At 43.7% G+C, this 24535-nt stretch overlaps 1 protein-coding gene across 1 annotated transcript in view; it reads left to right on the forward strand.

Moving 5' to 3' along the window:
* Positions 1-1792: 1792 nt before the first annotated feature.
* Positions 1793-24535, forward strand: part of grin2bb (glutamate receptor, ionotropic, N-methyl D-aspartate 2B, genome duplicate b) — a 129273-nt gene continuing 106530 nt past the window's right edge. Inside the window, 2 exon segments of the mRNA XM_038978590.1 lie at positions 1793-1841; positions 19748-19770. Coding sequence (XP_038834518.1) covers positions 1793-1841; positions 19748-19770 — 72 coding nt within the window.

Genomic DNA, 24535 nt, shown 5'->3' on the forward strand with positions numbered 1-24535 from the left:
ATAATTTATCACTCTGCCAGACAGGATAAAAATTCCTCACACAGTGATATCCTTTGACATTTTTCCCAGGGCTAAAATGTGTGTACACGCACGCATGCGCACACGCGCACGCACACACACACACACACACACACACACACACACACACACACACACACACACACACACACACACACACACACACACACACACACACACACACACACACACACACACACACACACACACACTCTTCCTAGAGGGCAACATGGTAAAATTCAGCGGGGAAATGCAGGACACAACCCATCAACAAAAGTGGGAAGGGATGAAGGCACGAAGAGAACATGAGAGAATGATGCATATATTACACGGACAAGATCAGAGACTAGTGGGTGTTAGGCCAAAGTTACTTCTTGAATACTTATCATCAAAATTGGCAAAGTGCTTCCTATTTGTTTAACCCATTTTATATGTCTGTTGTGTATGGAACTTTTTCCAGAAATCTAATGTTGAATGTATTGAATGTTAGGCTCGAGTTAAATCTATCCATTACAAACCTTGAATACTTAACGGTCCAATGTAGCCGTTTGTATCTCAATATTAAATCATTTATTGGTAGCAATCTAGTACCTTACTGTAATTGTTATGAATTAAAATAGCAAAAAACGAAACATAAATAGCTTTTTAGCAAATATACATTTCTCAAGCAAGAATTTTGCTAGGACTGTTATTGGCAGAGAGGTTTGGAACTCTTTTTCTTATTTGTCTATTAACTAATTTACTGCCTGGTGATAGGCAGGCCAAAACTCCATCCCACCAAAACAGACGGCCTTTCAAAAAGCTCTAACACTTAAAGGGCATTATTGTAATTGTCACAATTTCTCAGGATTATTCCAACCTCATAGTGTGGAAATATACATAAAACACAGGTTAATCAAGTTTTTGACTGCACTGGGCCTTTAACGTTTTACACATTTTGTATGTCTGTCAATGTAAGAAGTTGAATCCAACCACCAGCCAAAATGAACTAAGTACCATATTTATTTTGCACGCATTTTGTACTGTCTGTCAATGTATAATATGGAACTTTTATGATATGTGATAAGAAGATAAATCACACTGCATAATTGTGTGTTGGCCAAGAGCCAATCCATAAGTCAGAAAGGATTTGAATTCAGATTGTGAAGTGAAAGGTAAAACGCTGTGTTAAAAGCCTTGAACCTCTGAAGCAATTGACTTGTGTATACAAACTACACAAAAGCATTCACCATTAAGAAGAGAAGCATTCACCTAACATATAATGCCTGGTTATTGACCATCTCTCTATCTCCCTCCTCTCCTCTCTCCCCCAGTCTTGACAAAGACCCAACGTACAGACAGACGATGGTGACTAAATAAACGAGGGGAGCGACAGAAGAAACAGAAAAAGGGAAGGAGGAAGACACGCTCTAATCTCCGCATTGCCACGGCAACCGTTGTTCACACACACTCACACACGGAGTTGTCAGAGGAAACCTCGTCGTGCTGTATCATCCAGTGGAAGAAGACGGGAGGATGAGTCAGACGACAAGAGACGAATGAGAGAGCGCCTCGCCCCTCTCCATCTCTTTCTCCATTCGTCATTTCTCAAATCATTTTTTGAGTTCTCCTTACACACTCAAACTTGACACACGCACACTCGTTCAATCCAGGTGCTCATCCCTCACTCCATAAGCCCTCTTCACGTCTACTCCTCTCTGTACGGCTTCATCTGTTCATCCTTCCCTCCACCCGGTGCTATGAGAGGAGTAGTTGAGTCCCAGACCACACCACCATGCCAGTTCTGAAGAGTAGAGAGGAGATCTGGGCTGGCAATGTACAAGGTAGGACGCCAAGGCCTTTTACGCTTGACCTTTTCTCTCTGATTCATAGATGCAGTCCATCAGTCTTAGGCCCAAAATTCAATCAAACCTGCAATGTTTATTACATTTACATTGTAGTCATTTAGCAGATGCTCTTATCCATTCATCTAAGCTAGCTAGGTGGGACAACCAGTACATTTTCCCCTTATAAAGTAGCGATCAGCAAAGTCAGAGCTGGTAAGGGGGAGGAGAAAAAGCCAAGTGCGAGTGTTAGTTCACGAAATGCATTTAAAAACATATATAATTATGAAGTGTATTCGATAATAAACTATTATCCGTGAACATACACACCTGTTACTGTGAAAACTGGACGCATCCACCTATGAGCGGAATGTACCTGGTAGTAGTGGTGGTTTTTGAAGAAAAAGAGCTACTGCCTAAATATCACAATGCAGGTTCGATCGAAAGCCTTCCGTTTCTTTATGTGTGATACAATATCCATATGAGGCTGAATGTGTAACTGTCTGCCATTGAAATGGCTTATTTATATGTATTTTGTGAACAGTAATGACCTAATATGACCAGTAAAACCAAAGTCCCCTCTTTTGGCCGTTAGTAACCAATGGTGTTCCTTTTTGTACTCCATTTAGTACGTGCAGACGGTCATTGCACATTTTCGGGTTTGTTATTTAAATCGCGAACAATTTGTTTTTAGTACCAGCGAGATCGAGAGGAAAGCGTGAAATAGAGAATGAAACTAGAAACGGATAAAGGGTGAGAATGGAGGATGAAGGAAGAAAGAGTTAGGAGAGCGTAGAGGAAGAAAGGACTAATTGTCTTCCTCTCTCTCTCCCTGGGGTGGGCGTAGAGGGAACTAAAAGTGGATGGAAAACTGGAAGTGAAAGAGAGCTGGGGGGGAGAGACACAGAGACAGGTTTATTTAACAGTGGATGTAGAGACTGGAAGTGAGACAGAGAGCAGGAGAGAGATGGACAGGTAAGCAGAAAGGTAGACAGACAGACAGACAGACAGACAGACAGACAGACAGACAGACAGACAGACAGACAGACAGACAGACAGACAGACAGACAGACAGACAGACAGACAGACAGAGAGAGAGAGAGAGAGAGAGAGAGAGAGAGAGAGAGAGAGAGAGAGAGAGAGAGAGAGAGAGAGAGAGAGAGAGAGAGAGAGAGAGAGAGAGAGAGAGAGAGAGAGAGAGAGAGAGAGAGAGAGAGAGAGAGAGAGAGAGAGAGAGAGAGAGAGAGAGAGAGAGAGAGAGAGAGAGGTCACGATCAGATGAGCTCCTGCATTTTTCAGCATTTTCTTTAAAAAATATAGATTTAGAGTTAGATAAACTTGGATTTTTTGTCAGGAACACATACAGGATGCTACCCTCTACTACATAACCTTCACTTCAAATCAAAACTCAAAACCTACAACCTGATTTTGGACGGAATTACGGAATCACCTGAAAAGTTCACAACAACCAAGGATTATAATTCTATTCAGCAAATTCTCTGGAAAACAACAGAAACCTGAAAACACCACCCAACCTGGAACTGAGTGAGTAATGTTTAGTCTGAAACTATATTCTATTTCCAAAAGCCAAGAAGAAAAATACATGACATTACTTTATAAGGACTGAATGGTAACATAATTCTGCCAAGCTTGATACAACTTCAACTAGCACTTACGTGTCAAGTGAGAGGTGTCAAAGCCCATTAGCCCAACAATGGCAGGAGAGTCGAATAGTCTACCCCAACCAAATGGAGAGGCCTTAGAAGCTGCCTCCCGCTGTTCAGAGGTAATTAAAATACAGTACCCTGTGAGTGTAAAGAATGATAAGGCAAGAAAAGATCACAAAATGAAGCTCCTTATGGAAAATCAAGAGACACTTTTTGCTGACTATTACAAAAATGGGAACATCAGCAACCTTATCTTCCACACAAACCATCCCCTGGCATGGCACAGTGCTATATTAGCACACTACCCCTCTGTTAAGAGAGGGGGGGTTAACGAGGGGTGGAAACTCAGGATTCTTGACAACGAGGACGAGGAGTCAGCTAACATAAATCTTTATAAGTCTGGAACAGTAATGGTACAGGGCAACCCCAAACAGTTTCAGCTGGACTTTCACCTAATCAAAGAATTAGCCCAGCAGGAGAAGCTCTCCCTTGATAAAGATACCCCCACCCCAAGCGGGTCAGACCAGACCTCTTCATCATATAACCCCACAGACGAGCAACCCTCAGCAGACAGTCAACCTCCCAGCACAGAGTACTTCTCCCTCATTGAAATGAAGGATAAATTCACCCAGCTGGAGGTAAGGCAGGTGGAGCTGGAACAGCAGGTGATTACACTCCAGTCAGCACAGACCCAGACAACAGTCCAGCACAACAACACCCCTTTAACCAGACCCGGAGTGCTGGAGGTGGAGAGAGACATATCTGCACTCTGGACAGTGGTGAGACAACTTCAACAGGAGAAAGAGCAGAAGCAGAAGCAGGAGCAGAACAGAGCACTAGAGGAGAGGATCAGACTGCTGGAGGAGAGGGAGAGGGGGATGGAGGAGAGGATCAGACTGCTGGAGGAGAGGTGGAGGGGGATGGCATGTGACAGAGAACAACCCACTAGGGAGGTGGCCATCCCCACAGAGACGCCAGCAGAACAGCCCACCTCAGCACCCGACAAAAGTCTCAACACCACAGCAGAACAGTCCACACCAGACCCTGACCATAGAGTCGACATCACAGCAGAACAGACAAAAGAAAAACCCCAAGCCCAGCAGCTCTCACCCCCTCTGAGCGCCCCCCCTGTCAGCCACCCTGATAGCCCTCCTGACAACCCCCCCACACCCACTGAGGACAAACACAAGACAGAGATTGTCCTCCTTATGGACTCAAATGGGAAATATATAGAAGAAAAAAAACTTTTTCCCAAACACAGTGTGTCTAAACTCTGGTGTCCAAACACCCAGCGCGCCCTAGACCTTCTGTCTGAGGACAAACTAGGCTCACCTAGCCACATAATAATACACACAGGCACAAACGACCTGAGAGCACAGCAGGAAAGGGTGGCCACAGCACTGAAGGGAGTGATTGAAAAAGCTTCTTCTACTTTCCCCAACGCACAAGTGGTTATCTCCACCCTGCTACCACGAAAAGACTTCCACCCTGCTACAATACAGCGGGTAAACGCAAGCATTTCCCGTGACTGTGCCTCAAAACCAAATGTCTTTCTGGCCCACCACTCCACCCTGGACTTGAACAGCCTCTATGACCAGGTCCACCTCTACAAGGCAGCAGTGCCCACCTTTGCCCGGACTCTAAAGGACATCGCTCTCAAACGCAGCCCCAACACTTCACACAGGAGCAACAGATCAATAGACACCCCACCCAGACCAGCGAGACACCCTCCAAGACCTTCAGGACCCCCCCCTGGACCTACACATAGAGGACCCACGCCAAGAGGACTTACATCCAGACCACAGCACCCCCAGACACATCCACACCCCCACCCCAACCAATCAACACCCCCCCACATCAACCATGCCCACACCCAATTTAGGCCCCCTCAGATCAGACCTATGCCACTCCTGCCCACCCCATGCACCCCACCCCCGCAAAGAGGGCATCAACATGGAAGTCACACATACGCCCAGGTAGTGAGCGGGCAAACAGGCCCAACCCCCACTCTTACACTCGCCCAAGCCAACGGCATGTACCAGATGCTCAGCAGGCTCTGCTCACACTTACTGGCCTGAGGCCAAACCACGACCAACAACATTGGACACTTTATGGAACAAAAAGCCTTCACTATATCATCCTGGAATATCCAAGGCCTGAGGTCATCTGCCTTTGGCCTAAAGAGCAGGAACCCGGACTTCACCAAAGAAATCGGTAATGCAGACATTGTCATCCTGCAAGAAACATGGTATAGAGGAGACGGACCCACTGGTTGCCCTCTAGGTTACAGAGAGCTGGTAGTCCCATCCACCAAACTACCAGGTGTGAAACAGGGAAGGGACTCAGGGGGAATGCTAATTTGGTATAGAGCAGACCTAACTCACTCCATTAAATTAATCAAAACAGGAACATTTTACATTTGGCTAGAAATTCAAAAGGAAATTATCTTAACAGAGAAAAATGTCCTCCTGTGTGCTACCTATATCCCCCCACTAGAATCCCCATACTTTAATGAAGACAGCTTCTCCATCCTGGAGGGGGAAATCAATCATTTCCAGGCCCAGGGACATGTATTAGTCTGTGGCGACCTAAATGCCAGAACTGGACACGAACCTGACACCCTCAGCACACAGGGGGACAAACACCTGCCTGCAGGTGACAGCATTCCCTCCCCCATATGCCCCCCTAGGCACAACTATGACAACATAACCAACAAAAACGGGTCACAACTCCTGCAGCTCTGTCGCACGCTGGGTATGTACATAGTCAATGGTAGGCTTCGAGGGGACTCCTATGGTAGGTACACCTATAGCTCATCTCTTGGCAGTAGCACTGTAGACTACTTTATCACTGACCTCAACCCAGAGTCTCTCAGAGCGTTCACAGTCAGCCCACTGACACCCCTATCAGATCACAGCAAAATTACAGTCTACTTGAACAGAGCAATACTCAATCATGAGGCATCAAAGCCAAATGAACTGAGTAACATTAAGAAATGCTATAGATGGAAGGAATGCAGTTTGGAAACCTACCAAAAAACAATTAGGCAACAGCAAATCCAATCCCTTTTAGACAACTTCCTGGGTAAAACGTTCCACTGCAATAGTGAAGGTGTAAACTTGGCAGTAGAAAATCTTAACAGTATATTTGACCTCTCAGCTTCCCTATCAAATCTAAAAATCTCAAATAGAAAACCGAAGAAAATGAACAACAATGACAAATGGTTTGATGAAGAATGCAAAAATCTAAGAAATAAATTGAGAAACCTGTCCAACCAAAAACATAGAGACCCGGAAAACCTGAGTCTACGCCTTCACTATGGTGAATCACTAAAACAATACAGAAATACACTACGGAAAAAGAAGGAACAGCATGTCAGAAATCAGCTCAATGTAACTGAAGAATCCATAGACTCTAACCAATTCTGGGAAAATTGGAAAACACTAAACAAACAACAACACGAATAATTATCTATCCAAAATGGAGATGTATGGGTAAACCACTTCTCCAATCTTTTTGGCTCTATAACAAAGAATAAAGAGCAAAAACATATACATGATCAAATACAAATCCTAGAATCAACTATTAAAGACTACCAGAACCCACTGGATTCTCCAATTACCTTGAATGAGTTACAGGACAAAATAAAAACCCTCCAACCCAAAAAGGCCTGTGGTGTTGATGGTATCCTTAATGAAATGATCAAATATACAGACAACAAATTCCAATTGGCTATACTAAAACTCTTTAACATCGTCCTTAGCTCTGGCAGCTTAAGCCCCACCCTCTTCAACATATATATCAACGAATTGGCGCGGGCACTAGAACAGTCTGCAGCACCCGGTCTCACCCTACTAGAATCCGAAATCAAATGTCTATTGTTTGCTGATGATCTGGTGCTTCTGTCACCAACCAAGGAGGGCCTACAGCAGCACCTAGATCTTCTGCACAGATTCTGTCAGACCTGGGCCCTGACAGTAAATCTCAGTAAGACCAAAATAATGGTGTTCCAAAAAAGGTCCAGTCGCCAGGACCACAAATTCCATCTAGACACCGTTGCCCTAGAGCACACAAAAAACTATACATACCTCGGCCTAAACATCAGCACCACAGGTAACTTCCACAAAGCTGTGAACGATCTGAGAGACAAGGCAAGAAGGGCATTCTATGCCATCAAAAGGAACATAAATTTCAACATACCAATTAGGATCTGGCTAAAAATACTTGAATCTGTCATAGAGCCCATTGCCCTTTATGGTTGTGAGGTCTGGGGTCCGCTCACCAACCAAGATTTCACAAAATGGGGCAAACACCAAATTGAGACTCTGCATGCAGAATTCTGCAAAAATATCCTCCGTGTACAACGTAGAACACCAAATAATGCATGCAGAGCAGAATTAGGCCGATACCCACTAATTATCAAAATCCAGAAAAGAGCCGTTAAATTCTACAACCACCTAAAAGGAAGCGATTCCCAAACCTTCCATAACAAAGCCATGACCTACAGAGAGATGAACCTGGAGAAGAGTCCCCTAAGCAAGCTGGTCCTAGGGCTCTGTTCACAAACACACCCCACAGAGCCCCAGGACAACAGCACAATTAGACCCAACCAAATCATGAGAAAACAAAAAGATAATTACTTGACACATTGGAAAGAATTAACAAGAAAACAGAGCAAACTAGAATGCTATTTGGCCCTAAACAGAGAGTACACAGTGGCAGAATACCTGACCACTGTGACTGACCCAAACTTAAGGAAAGCTTTGACTATGTACAGACTCAGTGAGCATAGCCTTGCTATTGAGAAAGGCCGCCGTAGGCAGACATGGCTCTCAAGAGAAGACAGGCTATGTGCTCACTGCCCACAAAATGAGGTGGAAACTGAGCTGCACTTCCTAACCTCCTGCCCAATGTATGACCATATTAGAGACACATATTTCCCTCAGATTACACAGATCCACAAAGAATTCGAAAACAAATCCAATTTTGATAAACTCCCATATCTACTGGGTGAAATTCCACAGTGTGCCATCACAGCAGCAAGATTTGTGACCTGTTGCCACAAGAAAAGGTCAACCAGTGAAGAACAAACAGCATTGTAAATACAACCCATATTTATGCTTATTTATTTTAACTTGTGTGCTTTAACCATTCGTAAATTGTTACAACACTGTATATATATATAATATGACATTTGTAATGTCTTTATTGTTTTGAAACTTCTGTATGTGTAATGTTTACTGTTAATTTGTATTGTTTGTTTCACTTTTGTGTATTGTCTACCTCACTTGCTTTGGCAATGTTAACACGCCAATAAAGCCCCTTGAATTGGAGAGAGAGAGAGAGAGAGAGAGAGAGAGAGAGAGAGAGAGAGAGAGAGAGAGAGAGAGAGAGAGAGAGAGAGAGAGAGAGAGAGAGAGAGAGAGAGAGAGAGAGAGAGAGAGAGAGAGAGAGAGAGAGAGAGAGAGAGAGAGAGAGAGAGAGAGAGAGAGAGAGAGAGAGAGAGAGAGAGAGAGAGAGAGAGAGACCCAATTTTGATAAACTCTGATATCTACTGGGTGAAGTATCACAGTGTGCCATCACAGCAGCAAGATTTGTGACCTGCTGCCACAGGAAAAGGGCAACCAGTGAAGAGCCAACACCATTGTAAATACAACCCATATTTATGTTTATTTATTTTCCCTTTTGTACTTTAACCATTTGCACATCGTTACAACACTATATATAGACATAATATGACATTTGAAAAGTATTTTGGAACTTGTGTGAGTGTAATGTTTACTGTTAATTTTTGTTGTTTATTTCACTTTTGTTTATTATCTACTTCACTTGCTTTGGCAATGTTAACATACAGTATGTTTCCCATGCCAATGAAGCCCTTGACTTGAGAGGGGCAGGGAGAGACAGACTGACAGACAGACAGACTACTGAATGACAGATAGATTGGGAACAGGAGCGTGCGACCCAGAAGGAGCTTGTTTGTGGAGCTGGTTTGGTTTGTGGTGGATTACGTGTTCTCTTGTTCTCTTGCCGGGCTTAGTGGTGTGGCAGCCCCCTTCTGTGATCAGTAGATTGTGACCAGTGTGTGTGTGTGTGTGTTGAGAGAGTGGCAGCAGTGCATCATGGTCACAGACAGACGACCTGGCAGGCAACTCTATTGGCTTCTGGCTTCATTTGACTGGCTTTACAAATATTGATGGAGTCATTAAAGGATTAAGGGGACTCGAAGTGCAGGCGGACAGGTTTTTGTGTGTACTCGAATGTATCGGACAGCGTGTGTCTGTGCGTGTCGGTTTGTTTGTGAGAGAGAGAGAGATGCACAGTATTCCTTGTGGTCAAAGTTAAAGACATTTAAATAGTTCTTCTTTTCTTACTCTACACTTTTTCTGGTCCTCTTCTCATTCCTCTTTGAACCTGTAATGCATCACCATCTCCCAAGTATAGAACAACCATCAGTGTATTGACCCATCGTCAATGACGAAAATGTATGCCCTCACTAACTGTTGCTCTAATAAGTGACGATCATCTGACTCCCACCCACTCACCCTTTGCTTCTCTGTGATGAAAATAAGCATTCCAAATGTCTCTCTTTTTCTACCTCTCTCTCTTTTCCCCACCACTGCCAGTCATGTGTGACTGTCTTTGAAGGAAGGATGGAAGGTCTAAGAATAGCATAGATGGAACCCATCACTGTGATACTGCTGCAGCCCACATACCGTAGCTTCTTAGAGGGCCATTCTTTCTCACGCTCTCACTCATATCAGCATTCCTTCAACACGTATCCCTCTTAACAGGCAACCGGATATACTTCTAGTGTAGGTGTTTTGATACAATTTATAGGATAGGGACTTTGAATAGAAAAAAATGCATCTTCACTGAAATATTCTGGCTTCTTAATATAATAATATATGCCGTTTAGCAGACACGTTTATCCAAAGCGACTTAGTCATGCTTGAATACATTTTACATATAGGTGGCCCTGGGAATCGAACCCACTATCCATGCTCTACCAACTGAGCTACAGAGGACCACTTCTTTTGACTTGAGTCAATGCAGCACAGTGAGAGTCTAATCGGTTGGTTACTGATCCCCTCTCTTTGGCGGTTTGTTCTGTAATGACATGATCGGAATGTCTCGGTCGTTGTAGATTCTTAGAGTACCATATCAGCTCAACTCATCAGCATGCCTTGAATTGCCCCTTCGATACCTATTCCCCTTAATAGGCTACCTGATATCCACCTCATCTGTGTCCCAAATGGCATTCTATTCCCTATGTAATGCACTACATTACATAGGGACATACATATTGATAGGCTAGGGCGTATACTGCTTTTGAATAGAGAAATGTCTCCATTGAAATATCTTGGCTTCTTTTGACTTGAGTCAATGCAGCACACTGAGAGTCTAGTTGGTTATCAGATCAGAATGTGTAGATGCTGTGCGAACATTTTTTGTTGTTGAAATTGTCACTGTTCCCTGTCACGCCGACGGAACCTCTTTTGAAGCCGCTTTTTGACAGGCAGGCGGGCAGACGGAGTTACAGCGAGAGGGAGAGAGAGAGAAAGAGAAGGGAGAGAGAGAGGTGAAGAGGAAGAGAAAGAGAAATGGAGAGGGGGTAGAGAGAGTCAGGTTTTTCAGAGACAGAGAGGCAGAACAAAAGGGGAGTGTGGCTCGTTGAGAGAGGGGTGGCGGTATAGAGATGAGAGAGATGGAGGGATGAGAGAGAGTGACGGAGGGAGGGAGGGTATGATACCAGAACAGGTTGAAGGAATAAGGGAAGTAACATTTGATGAATTACAAATGAGAGAGAGAAAAGAGAAGAATTGGGTTCATCATGTGTTGTGCAGGTGACTCTTCAGAAAAGGAACGATAGTGAGAGGATAATGATACCTTTAATGGAGGAGATAGAGGGTAAAAGAGATTCATAGATGGAGTGTGATCTAACCAGGCTACAGTAGAGTACATGCCATGAAGATAAAGCATGATACTCCTTTGTAGTTTCAAACCTCCGTGACAAACTCTTTCCCCAAGGGGTCTATCCAGAAAAGAACACAAAGAGCCAATGTGACCGTTGGTGTGCTGTGGGTGATTCCATTGTATTCAAGTTAGCAGTGTGCAATGGTGACCATATACAAGAGGTTTACTAGCCAAACCAGGAGTATAGCTAATTTATAAAACAGTTGAAATCAGGGGTTGGAACCAAAGTTATTTTCCGATTGTTTTGTTGTGAACAGAACCATTCTTTTTTCATTCTGTTCCACTGTTCCCACTAGCAAAATAAAGTTCTGAACCAGTTTGAACCCCCAAAAAGTAACGGTTTATATCGTTCCTTTCTGTTCCTTTTTAAACCTCTGAAACATCCATTTTATTTTACATTTAGCTTGACATTATATGACTTCACCAATCAGTGCATATAGAATAGCTTGCTGTGGAGCGGGTAAGCAATTTAATCTGTATAGGAAAGTCGTTAATAACAAATAGTATTTTGCCGTAACAGTATGGTTTAATCATAATGAAAGACGAACACACATACTGTGCTGCCAGTCACAGTGTACGGCGGGAGATGCAACTGAAGTTTTCAGGGTGAGGAAGGAGGATGTAGGAAGCTTGCCTTGAAGCTCTGAGCATCCTGTTATGACATGCATTATCTGAATTAGGCCTACAGGATTATTCCTACGGTGGAGTGGCTTCTATGGAGGAACTTTGGAATGTCTTTGAACTTCCGAGTTGGTTTAATGTTGGTACCAGAGCAAGCTAGCTAGCTAACGAGCGTGTGTTCAGAGCAGCACTAGAAATAAAAATCCAACGTGAAAAGTGATAACTATTGTATCCTTAACTGGCATTGAAAAGTCCATCCATTCTTCCGTAATTAAACATCTCTCCCTAATTTCTGAATTACGCTTGTAATGTCGTCAGTAGCCGATAGTAATGTTGTCAGTAGTCTACAGTAACCTATGTAATGTCGTCAGTAGCCTACAGTAATGTTGTCAGTAGCCTACATTAACCTATGTAATGTCGTCAGTAGTCTACAGTAATGTTGTCAGTAGGCTACAGTAACCTATGTAATGTCATCAGTAGCCTACAGTAATGTTGTCAGTAGGCTACAGTAACCTATGTAATGTTGTCAGTAGGCTACAGTAACCTATGTAACGTCGTCAGTAGGCTACAGTAACCTATGTAACGTTGCCAGTAGGCTACAGTAACCTACGTAACGTCGTCAGTAGGCTACAGTAACCTATGTAATGTCATCAGTAGCCTACAGTAATGTTGTCAGCAGGCTACAGTAACCTACGTAACGTCGTCAGTAGGCTACAGTAACCTATGTAATGTCGTCAGTAGGCTACAGTAACCTATGTAATGTCGTCAGTAGGCTACAGTAACCTATGTAATGTCGTCAGTAGGCTACAGTAACCTATGTAATGTTGTCAGTGGACTACAGTAACCTATATAACGTTGTCAGTAGGCTACAGTAACCTATGTAACGTCGTCAGTAGGCTACAGTAACCTATGTAATGTTGTCAGTAGGCTACAGTAACCTATGTAACGTCGTCAGTAGGCTACAGTAACCTATGTAACATTGTCAGTAGACTTCAGTAACCTATGTAACGTCGTCAGTAGGCTACAGTAACCTATGTAATGTTGTCAGTAGGCTACAGTAACCTATGTAACGTTGTCAGTAGGCTACAGTAACCTATGTAATGTTGTCAGTAGACTACAGTAACCTATGTAACGTTGTCAGTAGGCTACAGTAACCTATGTAATGTTGTCAGTAGACTACAGTAACCTATGTAACGTCGTCAGTAGGCTACAGTAACCTATGTAACGTAGTCAGTAGACTACAGTAACCTATGTAACGTTGTCAGTAGGCTACAGTAATCTATGTAATGTTGTCAGTAGGCTACAGTAATGTTGTCAGTAGGCTAGATTAACCTATGAAATGTTGTCAGTAGGCTACAGTAACCTATGTAACGTCATCAGTAGGCTACAGTAACCTATGTAACGTCGTCAGTAGGCTACAGTAACCTATGCAACGTTGTCAGTAGGCTACAGTAACCTATGTAATGTTGTCAGTAGGCTACAGTAACCTATGTAATGTTGTCAGTAGGCTACATTAACCTATGTAATGTTGTCAGTAGGCTACAGTAACCTATGTAACGTCATCAGTCGGCTACAGTAACCTATGTAACGTTGTCAGTAGGCTTCAGTAACTTATGTAATGTTGTCAGCAGGCTACAGTAACCTATGTAACGTCATCAGTCGGCTACAGTAACCTATGTAACGTCGTCAGTAGGCTACAGTAACCTATGTAACGTTGTCAGTAGGCTACAGTAACCTATGTAATGTTGTCAGTAGGCTACATTAACCTATGTAACGTTGTCAGTAGACTACAGTAACCTATGTAACGTTGTCAGTAGGCTACATTAACCTATGTAATGTTGTCAGTAGGCTACAGTAACCTATGTAACGTAGTCAGTAGGCTTCAGTAACCTATGTAACGTCGTCAGTAGGCTACAGTAACCTATGTAATGTTGTCAGTAGGCTACAGTAACCTATGTAACGTTGTCAGTAGACTACAGTAACCTATGTAATGTTGTCAGTAGACTACAGTAACCTATGTAACGTTGTCAGTAGGCTACAGTAGCCTATGTAACGTTGTCAGTAGGCTACAGTAACCTATGTAATGTTGTCAGTAGGCTACAGTAACCTATGTAATATTGTCAGTAGGCTACAGTAGCCTATGTAACGTTGTCAGTAGGCTACAGTAGCCTATGTAACGTTGTCAGTAGGCTACAGCAGCCTATGTAACGTTGTCAGTAGGCTACAGTAACCTATGTAATGTTGTCAGTAGGCTACAGTAACCTATGTAATATTGTCAGTAGGCTACAGTAACCTATGCAACGTTGTCAGTAGGCTACAGTAACCTATGTAACGTTGTCAGTAGGCTACAGTAACCTATGTAATGTTGTCAGTAGACTACAGTAACCTATGTAATGTTGTCAGTAGGCTACAGTAACCTATGTGACGTCGTCAGTAGGCTACAGTAACCTATGTAACGTTGTCAGTAGACTTCAGTAACCTATGTAACGTCGTCAGTAGGCTACAGTAACCTATGTAATGTTGTCAGTAGGCTACAGTAACCTATGTAACGTTGTCAGTAGGCTACAGTAACCTATGTAATGTTGTCAGTAGACTACAGTAACCTATGTAACGTTGTCAGTAGGCTACAGTAACCTATGTAATGTTGTCAGTAGACTACAGTAACCTATGTAACGTCGTCAGTAGGCTACAGTAACCTATGTAACGTAGTCAGTAGACTTCAGTAACCTATGTAATGTTGTCAGTAGACTACAGTAACCTATGTAACGTCGTCAGTAGGCTACAGTAACCTATGTAACGTAGTCAGTAGACTACAGTAACCTATGTAACGTTGTCAGTAGGCTACAGTAATCTATGTAATGTTGTCAGTAGGCTACAGTAATGTTGTCAGTAGGCTAGATTAACCTATGAAATGTTGTCAGTAGGCTACAGTAACCTATGTAACGTCATCAGTAGGCTACAGTAACCTATGTAACGTTGTCAGTAGGCTACAGTAACCTATGCAACGTTGTCAGTAGGCTACAGTAACCTATGTAATGTTGTCAGTAGGCTACAGTAACCTATGTAATGTTGTCAGTAGGCTACATTAACCTATGTAATGTTGTCAGTAGGCTACAGTAACCTATGTAACGTCATCAGTCGGCTACAGTAACCTATGTAACGTTGTCAGTAGGCTTCAGTAACCTATGTAATGTTGTCAGTAGGCTACAGTAACCTATGTAATGTTGTCAGTAGGCTACATTAACCTATGTAATGTTTGTCAGTAGGCTACAGTAACCTATGTAATGTTGTCAGTAGGCTACATTAACCTATGTAACGTTGTCAGTAGACTACAGTAACCTATGTAACGTTGTCAGTAGGCTACAGTAACCTATGTAACGTTGTCAGTAGGCTACATTAACCTATGTAATGTTGTCAGTAGGCTACAGTAACCTATGTAATATTGTCAGTAGGCTTCAGTAACTTATGTAATGTTGTCAGCAGGCTACAGTAACCTATGTAACGTTGTCAGTAGCCTACAGTAACCTCTGTAACGTTGTCAGTAGGCTTCAGTAACCTATGTAATGTTGTCAGTAGGCTACAGTAACCTATGTAACGTTGTCAGTAGGCTACAGTAACCTATGCTTCAGAAGGGAGGGGCAGGTAGCCTACATACACACCCACTGTAAAATAATTTCAGCTGGCAGGAAGACGCTGGAATAGGTTTCTGAGTGAGAGTGAGGGCTTTGCGTAGACGCTTTGTTGTGATTTTTTGGGAACTGGTAAAAAATACCGGGAACATGAAAGAACGTTATTAACCGGTCCCCAACACTATAGATCACTTTCTTTTTCGGTATGAGTTCTGTTCTTCAATCTTTTTTGTTATTTTACGGTTTTCGGTTCTGTTCCCTGAACCAGTTCTAACCCTTGTTTTTTAAATACTTTTCTGGTCTTCATGGATAATTTTTTTTATTTGGCTCCAGAAAGATAATATAGTAATTAGTGTATCAGCGCTGGCTCGTGTGATAAGTCCCTTTGGTTGAAACCTGAACATTTGGATCGATTCCCCATGCTCAAGGGTTGAGCTCAGTGGGCTAAAATACTATTGCGGCTCACAGTGCAGGAGACTCCTGAGTCTGAGTGTCCCTAACTACTGTGTGAAGTGAACCTGCCTCCTGAGTCTGGGTGTCCCTAACTACTGTGTGAAGTGAACCTGCCTCCTGAGTCTGGGTGTCCCTAACTACTGTGTGAAGTGAACCTGCCTCCTGAGTCTGGGTGTCCCTAACTACTGTGTGAAGTGAACCTGCCTCCTGAGTCTGGGTGTCCCTAACTACTGTGTGAAGTGAACCTGCCTCCTGAGTCTGAGTGTCCCTAACTACTGTGTGAAGTGAACCTGCCTCCTGAGTCTGGGTGTCCCTAACTACTGTGTGAAGTGAACCTGCCTCCTGAGTCTGGGTGTCCCTAACTACTGTGTGAAGTGAACCTGCCTCCTGAGTCTGAGTGTCCCTAACTACTGTGTGAAGTGAACCTGCCTCCTGAGTCTGGGTGTCCCTAACTACTGTGTGAAGTGAACCTGCCTTCTGAGTCTGGGTGTCCCTAACTACTGTGTGAAGTGAACCTGCCTCCTGAGTCTGGGTGTCCCTAACTACTGTGTGAAGTGAACCTGCCTCCTGAGTCTGGGTGTCCCTAACTACTGTGTGAAGTGAACCTGCCTCCTGAGTCTGGGTGTCTCTAACTACTGTGTGAAGTGAACCTGCCTCCTGAGTCTGGGTGTCCCTAACTACTGTGTGAAGTGAACCTGCCTCCTGAGTCTGGGTGTCCCTAACTACTGTGTGAAGTGAACCTGCCTCCTGAGTCTGAGTGTCCCTAACTACTGTGTGAAGTGAACCTGCCTCCTGAGTCTGAGTGTCCCTAACTACTGTGTGAAGTGAACCTGCCTCCTGAGTCTGGGTGTCCCTAACTACTGTGTGAAGTGAACCTGCCTCCTGAGTCTGAGTGTTCCTAACTACTGTGTGAAGTGAACCTGCCTCCTGAGTCTGAGTGTCCCTAACTACTGTGTGAAGTGAACCTGCCTCCTGAGTCTGGGTGTCCCTAACTATTGTGTGAAGTGAACCTGCCTCCTGAGTCTGAGTGTCCCTAACTACTGTGTGAAGTGAACCTGCCTCCTGAGTCTGGGTGTCCCTAACTACTGTGTGAAGTGAACCTGCCTCCTGAGTCTGGGTGTCCCCAACTACTGTGTGAAGTGAACCTGCCTCCTGAGTCTGAGTGTCCCTAACTACTGTGTGAAGTGAACCTGCCTCCTGAGTCTGGGTGTCCCTAACTACTGTGTGAAGTGAACCTGCCTCCTGAGTCTGAGTGTCCCCCCCTGACTGTATCACTGAGCTTGCTTTTATTTGGCGCTCTGCTGGGAACAGCTTGCTAATTAATTACCCATGACCACTGAGGTGGGGAGGGGTTGGGTGGGGTTGGAGGGTAACGAGACTGGGAGGGTGGTGGTGGGGGGGAAGCAGGTCATAACTAGTGTCCTCAGGGGGTAGGCTAAAATTAATCAGCCCCCATCCCTCCACCTTGCCAGAAAAACATCTTGCCAGACAAAAGTAGTACAGTCTGTCTCTGGGTTTGAATGAGGAAAAGTTATCTGTATCAAGTGTTGTTTTTTGCATGGATGTTAACATTTGGTGTCAAACAGAGAATACATAGACAGAGATATGTAGGTGCAGTATAGAAATGAGTGAGGGATGACACAGGGGTGCCAGACTGTATAGAACATATAACCACATGGCTATCCAGTGGTGGTTCAGTCATATAGGTTTTATAGTTCTAATCCAGTGGTGGTCCAGTCATAAAGGTTTTATAGTTCTAATCCAGTGGTGGTCCAGTCATAAAGGCTTTATAGTTCTAATCCAGTGGTGGTCCAGTCATAGAGGCTTTATAGTTCTAATCCACTGTTGGTCCAGTCATAGAAGCTTTATAGTTCTAATCCAGTGGTGGTCCAGTCATAGAGGCTTTATAGTTTTAATCCAGTGGTGGTCCAGTCATAGAGGCTTTATAGTTTTAATCCAGTGGTGGTCCAGTCATAGAGGCTTTATAGTTTTAATCCAGTGGTGGTCCAGTCATAGAGGCTTTATAGTTCTAATCCAGTGGTGGTCCAGTCATAGAGGCTTTATAGTTTTAATCCAGTGGGGGTCCAGTCATAGAGGCTTTATAGTTTTAATCCAGTGGTGGTCCAGTCATAGAGGCTTTATAGTTTTAATCCAGTGGTGGTCCAGTCATAGAGGCTTTATAGTTCTAATCCGGTGGTGGTCCAGTCATAGAGGCTTTATAGTTCTAATCCGGTGGTGGTCCAGTCATAGAGGCTTTATAGCTCTAATCCAGTGGTGGTCCAGTCATAGAGGCTTTATAGTTCTAATCCACTGTTGGTCCAGTCATAGAGGCTTTATAGTTCTAATCCAGTAGTGGTCCAGTCATAGAGACTTTATAGCTCTAATCCAGTGGTGGTCCAGTCATAGAGGCTTTATAGTTTTAATCCAGTAGTGGTCCAGTCATAGAGGCTTTATAGTTTTAATCCAGTAGTGGTCCAGTCATAGAGACTTTATAGCTCTAATCCAGTGGTGGTCCAGTCATAGAGGGTTTATAGTTCTAATCCACTGTTGGTCCAGTCATAGAGGCGTTATAGTTCTAATCCAGTGGAGGTCCAGTCACAGAGGCCATCTAGCTGCTGTCCAGTGGTGTTCCAGTCCTAGAGGCCATCTAGCTCTAATCCACTGTTGGTCCAGTCATAGAGGTTTTATAGTTTTAATCCAGTGGATGTCCAGTCATAGAGGCTTTATAGTTCTAATCCAGTGGTGGTCCAGTCATAGAGGCTTTATAGTTCTAATCCAGTGGTGGTCCAGTCATAGAGGCTTTATAGTTCTAATCCACTGTTGGTCCAGTCATAGAGGCGTTATAGTTCTAATCCAGTGGAGGTCCAGTCATAGAGGCTTTATAGTTCTAATCCAGTGGTGGTCCAGTCATAGAGACTTTATAGTTCTAATCCAGTGGTGGTCCAGTCTTAGAGACTTTATAGCTCTAATCCAGTGGTGGTCCAGTCATAGAGACTTTATAGTTCTAATCCAGTGGTGGTCCAGTCATATGGGCTTTATAGTTCTAATCCAGTGGTGGTTCAGTCATAGAGGCTTTATAGCTCTAATCCAGTGGTGGTCCAGTCATAGAGGCTTTATAGCTCTAATCCAGTGGTGGTAGAAGGCTTTATAGTTCTAATCCAGTGGAGGTCCAGTCATAGAGGCTTTATAGTTTTAATCCAGTGGTGGTCCAGTCATAGAGGCTTTATAGTTCTAATCCAGTGGTGGTCCAGTCATAGAGGCTTTATAGTTCTAATCCAGTGGTGGTCTAGTCATAGAGGCTTTATAGTTGTAATCCAGTGGTGGTCCAGTTATAGAGGCCATCTATCTCTAATCCAGTGGAGGTTCAGTCACTGTGAAGCGGGCCACAGACTCCAGCCCACATAGAGACCACTCTACTCTGCTGTGTACTGCTGCCGTAAGGAGCAGCCAGGGGACCGTGGTCAATCAAATCCTGCAGATATGGAAGAAATGGCTTCAATGAGCTAATGCAGACCCCAGGGGATAGAGGAACCCTCCTACTATCAGTCGTTTTTTTTAGGGCTGGGTGTGTGTGTGTTTCAGGCTGGGAATGTGTGTGTGTGTATGCAGGCAAGCATGTCTGTGGCATTTAAGCACAATTAACATTAAAAAGCCTCTCGACCGAGCTCAAGCACACTTAATCAAACACCTAAGACCCTCTTCTGTAAAATAGTGACTTTCCTTCCCTTTTCAGGCCACAGAGAAGCAACAGATTGATGACTACTACTCACCACTGGTGCTCAAGTGGCTCATGCTGATGATTACATCATCTTGGCCCCACTTCTGGGGATGACTAGGGTGATGAGACTGTCTCCTCCAGACATGGTCACTTCCTCTACCCCTTTATCTCCTCTCTTCTCTCTTATTCCCACTGTTCATGTTCTGCTTCTCTGTATCTGCCTCCCTATTTCAACCAACTGTCTCCCTTCTTCACTGCCTCATGCACAGATGCTCCCACCGTTCTTTCCATCTCTATCTCTCTCACTCTCTCTCTCTTGCTCTCTCTCTCTCTCACTCTCTCTCTTGCTCTCTTTCTCTCTCTTTCTCTCTCTCTCTCTCTCGCTCTTTCGCTCTCTCTCTCTCTTTCGCTCTCTCGCTCTCTCTTTCTCTCTCTCTCGCTCTCTCTCTCTCTTTCTCGCTCTCTTTCTCGCTCTCGCTCTCTCTCTTTCGCCTTCTCTCTCTCTGCCTCTGCTTTCACTCACTCACTATTCAATTAAATTCAAGGGGCTTTATTGGCATGGGAAACATGTGTTAACATTGCCAAAGCAAGTGATGTAGATAATATACAAAAGTGAAATAAACAATAAAAATGAACAGTAAACATTACACAAAACAATAAAGACATTACAAATGTCATATTATGTATATATACAGTGTTGTAACAATGTACAAATGGTTAAAGTACACAAGGGAAAATAAATAAGCATAAATATGGGTTGTATTTACAATGGTGTTTGTTCTTCACTGGTTGCCCTTTTCTTGTGGCAACAGGTCACAAATCTTGTTGCTGTGATGGCACACTGTGGAATTTCACCCAGTAGATATGGGAGTTTATCAAAATTGGGTTTGTTTTCGAATTCTTTGTGAATCTGTGTAATCTGAGGGAAATATGTGTCTCTAATATGGTCATACATTTGGCAGGAGGTTAGGAAGTGCAGCTCAGTTTCCACCTCATTTTGTGGGCAGTGTGCTCATAGCCTGTCTTCTCTTGAGAGCCAGGTCTGCCTACGGCGGCCTTTCTCAATAGCAAGACTATGCTCACTGAGTCTATCTCTCTCTCTCTCTCTCTCTCTTGCTATTTCGCTCACTCTCTCTCTCTGTCTCTGCCTCTCCTTCCCTCCATCTCTCTCTTTTTCCATTTCTCAATTTTAATTAAAATCATTGAGTATCTAGAGGATTCGGCTGCATGACTGTGATTTAAATAGGGACATCACCATCTACTCAACATTACTGTCAGGCTAAAGCAAATTCCATTTATTCTCATAATGTGTGTGCTGCTCCTTCTCTAAAGACATGAATTACTACCATTTGCAGTCGTAAATTGTAGACATATGGATAAGAAGACGCTCGCTAACCTAATCCTTGACTGTCCAACAATATGGAAACACAATCCGAATCAGCATACAATACAATACATTGCAAGACATCAGTGACATCAGTGAATTAACCGACATTTCCCCTGGTGGGATAGAATTAATTAATTACTGTATAACACTGAAAAGAATAATAACCTATGTCACGAAGCTCCTGCATGAGGCTAATTAAAACAGCAGGAAGTCTGATTATCTGATGACAACAGCACAATAGTGACATGCAGAGATGAAGAGATGCATCTCTGCACCCAGAGATCAAGATGCCACTGAGAACAATGACTGAAGTGGATGTCATTGCCCATCCGCATGTTGGTGAAGCGCCATTGATGTCCAACCATTTACATAAAAAAGATACCTATGAATTATGCGTGTGCTTCTGAATTATTTGCATGTAGAAAATGCACCGTGTAGGAGTAACGCTCTCAGAAATATCTGTTGTGTTCCGTGGCTACTACCTGTAAATCATGACGGGAAATGTATCAGCTTTCAGTATGTCATCCTCAATGTCTTTCAAATGTTGCGTGATTCTGGGGATGTTTGTGTGGAAACGTCGGTTTTGACTACTTATGCAATGTCTTTCAGGAAGGTTTCTGTCTATACCGTTACACGGATGTGTTTCTGATTGCAGCTAATGTGTTCTATGACTCCAGTATGTGTTCTGGTTTCTGTGGAAACGGATGTGTTTCTGATTGCATAAAGAGACTGTTGCATTCACCGCGGAGCAGCTAGCCCTCCTTCCTTCCTGGAGCTGTTTAGAGCTCCAGAGACTGCAACATACAAACTCCTAATCCCCCAGTATTCAGGACAAGCAGCGTGTATTTAACATACCTTACACAACACTGTCTCTATCTAACCACCATGCATGCACTCACACACACACACACACGCATGCACGCACGCAAGCACGCACGCACGCACGCACGCACACACGTACGTACACGCACGTACACACACACACACACACACTCATTACAGTGTGAACAAGAGACCGGTGGGGCCAGAGCTCAGAGAGTACAAACACCCAATAGGGGTTGAATGTCTTGACTGATCACAAATAACATCTATTGGCACATGGGAGAGTGGGGGAGAGACGAGGGGGGGTCCTGGTAATTCTTCTGGTCGTTTGGGCTGTTTGAGGCGGGGTGAGTTCCTCGATCAATGCTCTTTGTAAATGTTAAGTGTGATGACAGTAACAGGCGAGTCCGAGCAAACGCCGCTGGCGCTAGTCTTATTGACACGGGCCAGTTCACCCCAAGGCCCCGCACTGTAACTACACGCCCAATGAAACATGTGTGTCTCTCTCTCTCTCTCTCTCTCTCTCTCTCTCTCTGTGTGTGTGTGTGTGTGTGTGTGTGTGTGTGTGTGTGTGTGTGTGTGTGTGTGTGTGTGTGTGTGTGTGTGTGTGTGTGTGTGTGTGTGTGTGTGTGTGTGTGTTTGCGCTCATGAGTGTGTGCCATCTCATTGGGCAGAGAGTCAGGGAGCTGATTTACAGAGGGGCTCAGTGTAGACGTGTGTGTGTGGTGAAGACTGCTGCTGTATAGCTCGGCATCACTGGACCTGTCCATGCTGTGTACTAAATACATGCTACCGAATACCTGAGTACCTTTGTGTTCATACATGTACAAGCCTTGCTGTGTGTATGTCTGTGTGTGTGTGTGTTTCTGTGTCTGTGTGTATCTGTGTGTGTTAAATCCTCTGTGTGGGAATGGATGTGGATGGAATAACCACTTAAACAGTTTTCCTTCCACGTTAATGTCTCTGTTAACTGTAATTGCAGTGTTAAGTAGTATGTAATGGACATACGACAGCATATTTAAATGCTCAGTCTAGATTTGTCTGCAGTCTGTGAGGAAAGCAAATGATCCATTGCGTCGGATGGCTCTTGACATTCTCCGTTTCTTGTAATTAATTTGGAGTTATTAATGACGGTTTAGCTTTTGTGTTGATTACCCTAAATGTCAGGGTAGTTCTCTCTTCTCTCTCTCTTAGTCAAATTGCTTGCTCTGTGTGTGTGTGTGTGTGTGTGTGTGTGTGTGTGTGTGTGTGTGTGTGTGTGTGTGTGTGTGTGTGTGTGTGTGTGTGTGTGTGTGTGTTTGTTGTTGTTTTCCCCCTTCAGCCTTTTTATAGCGCTTAGTTTTAAGGTCAGGTAGGTTCAGGTTCATCTCTCTCCGCCAGAGTGTCAAGTCAATTTTGTCTGTGTGTGTGTGTGTGTGTGTGTGTGTGTGTGTGTGTGTCTGTGTCTGTGTCTGTGTCTGTGTGTGTGTGTGTCTGTGTGTGTTTGTTATACTGGGGTTATTTCCTCCCTCAGTAATTAGGCTGGAGAGGCCAAACGCTCCAGAGACTCTTCCATTGACCATGACACACAGTAACACGGACCATCCACTCCTCTCCTCTTCTCTCTCCACACATTCCTAGAATAACACTAGTACATATTGGGTCTACTTCTGGGTGGGTGGGGGGGGGGGGGGGTTGTGTGTGTGTGTAAGCTTCTACTATTCTGTGATAAGCCCACCTTATGATAAGCCTCGTTTATATACGAGTGTATCTTGAAAATCTGTGTTTGTGTCCAACAGTGTGTAATTTTCTTTGTGTGTGTGTGTGTCTGTGTGTGTGTGTGTGCAGACCTGGGTTAAAATACTATTTCAAATATGTCAATTACTTTCACATATATTTTGAAGTAAGTATTCAGATGTTTTGTATTTGAAAAGCATGTATATTATTTGAAATACGTATTTAAAGTACTTTCAAATAGTAAGCTATTTTTAGGAAGTTAATTGGGAATACTTTCAAATGCTTCCAATATACAGTAAGTAGTTGATTCTGGCCACCTTATTTAAAAATACTCAAATACACAGAAAATAAGTATTTATATGACTAATGATAAAATACACATGTATTTGAATCCTGTGTGTATCAGTGTGTGTGTGTGTATCAGCGTACGAAGCGAACATTGTGTGTATCTCCTTGTCCATCAGGGTGCTGCATGGAGGCATATTTGAATTGTTGCCATGGAAACTCTCTCTCTGTCTCTCTCTCCCCCTCTCTCTATCTCTCTCTCCCTCTTTCTTCATCCTTGCCCTGCCTCTGTCTCTGTCATTCTCACTATCTCACTCTTTTCTCCCGTACTTTCCTCTCCGACTTCTCTCTCTGGCCATCTTTTCCAACCTTCCTTCTCATTGTGTTCTTCAACTATCCTTCCTTCATCACTCTTTCTT

This window comes from Salvelinus namaycush, chromosome 39, assembly GCF_016432855.1.
Source record: "Salvelinus namaycush isolate Seneca chromosome 39, SaNama_1.0, whole genome shotgun sequence".
NCBI classification, from domain to species: Eukaryota; Metazoa; Chordata; class Actinopteri; order Salmoniformes; family Salmonidae; genus Salvelinus; species Salvelinus namaycush.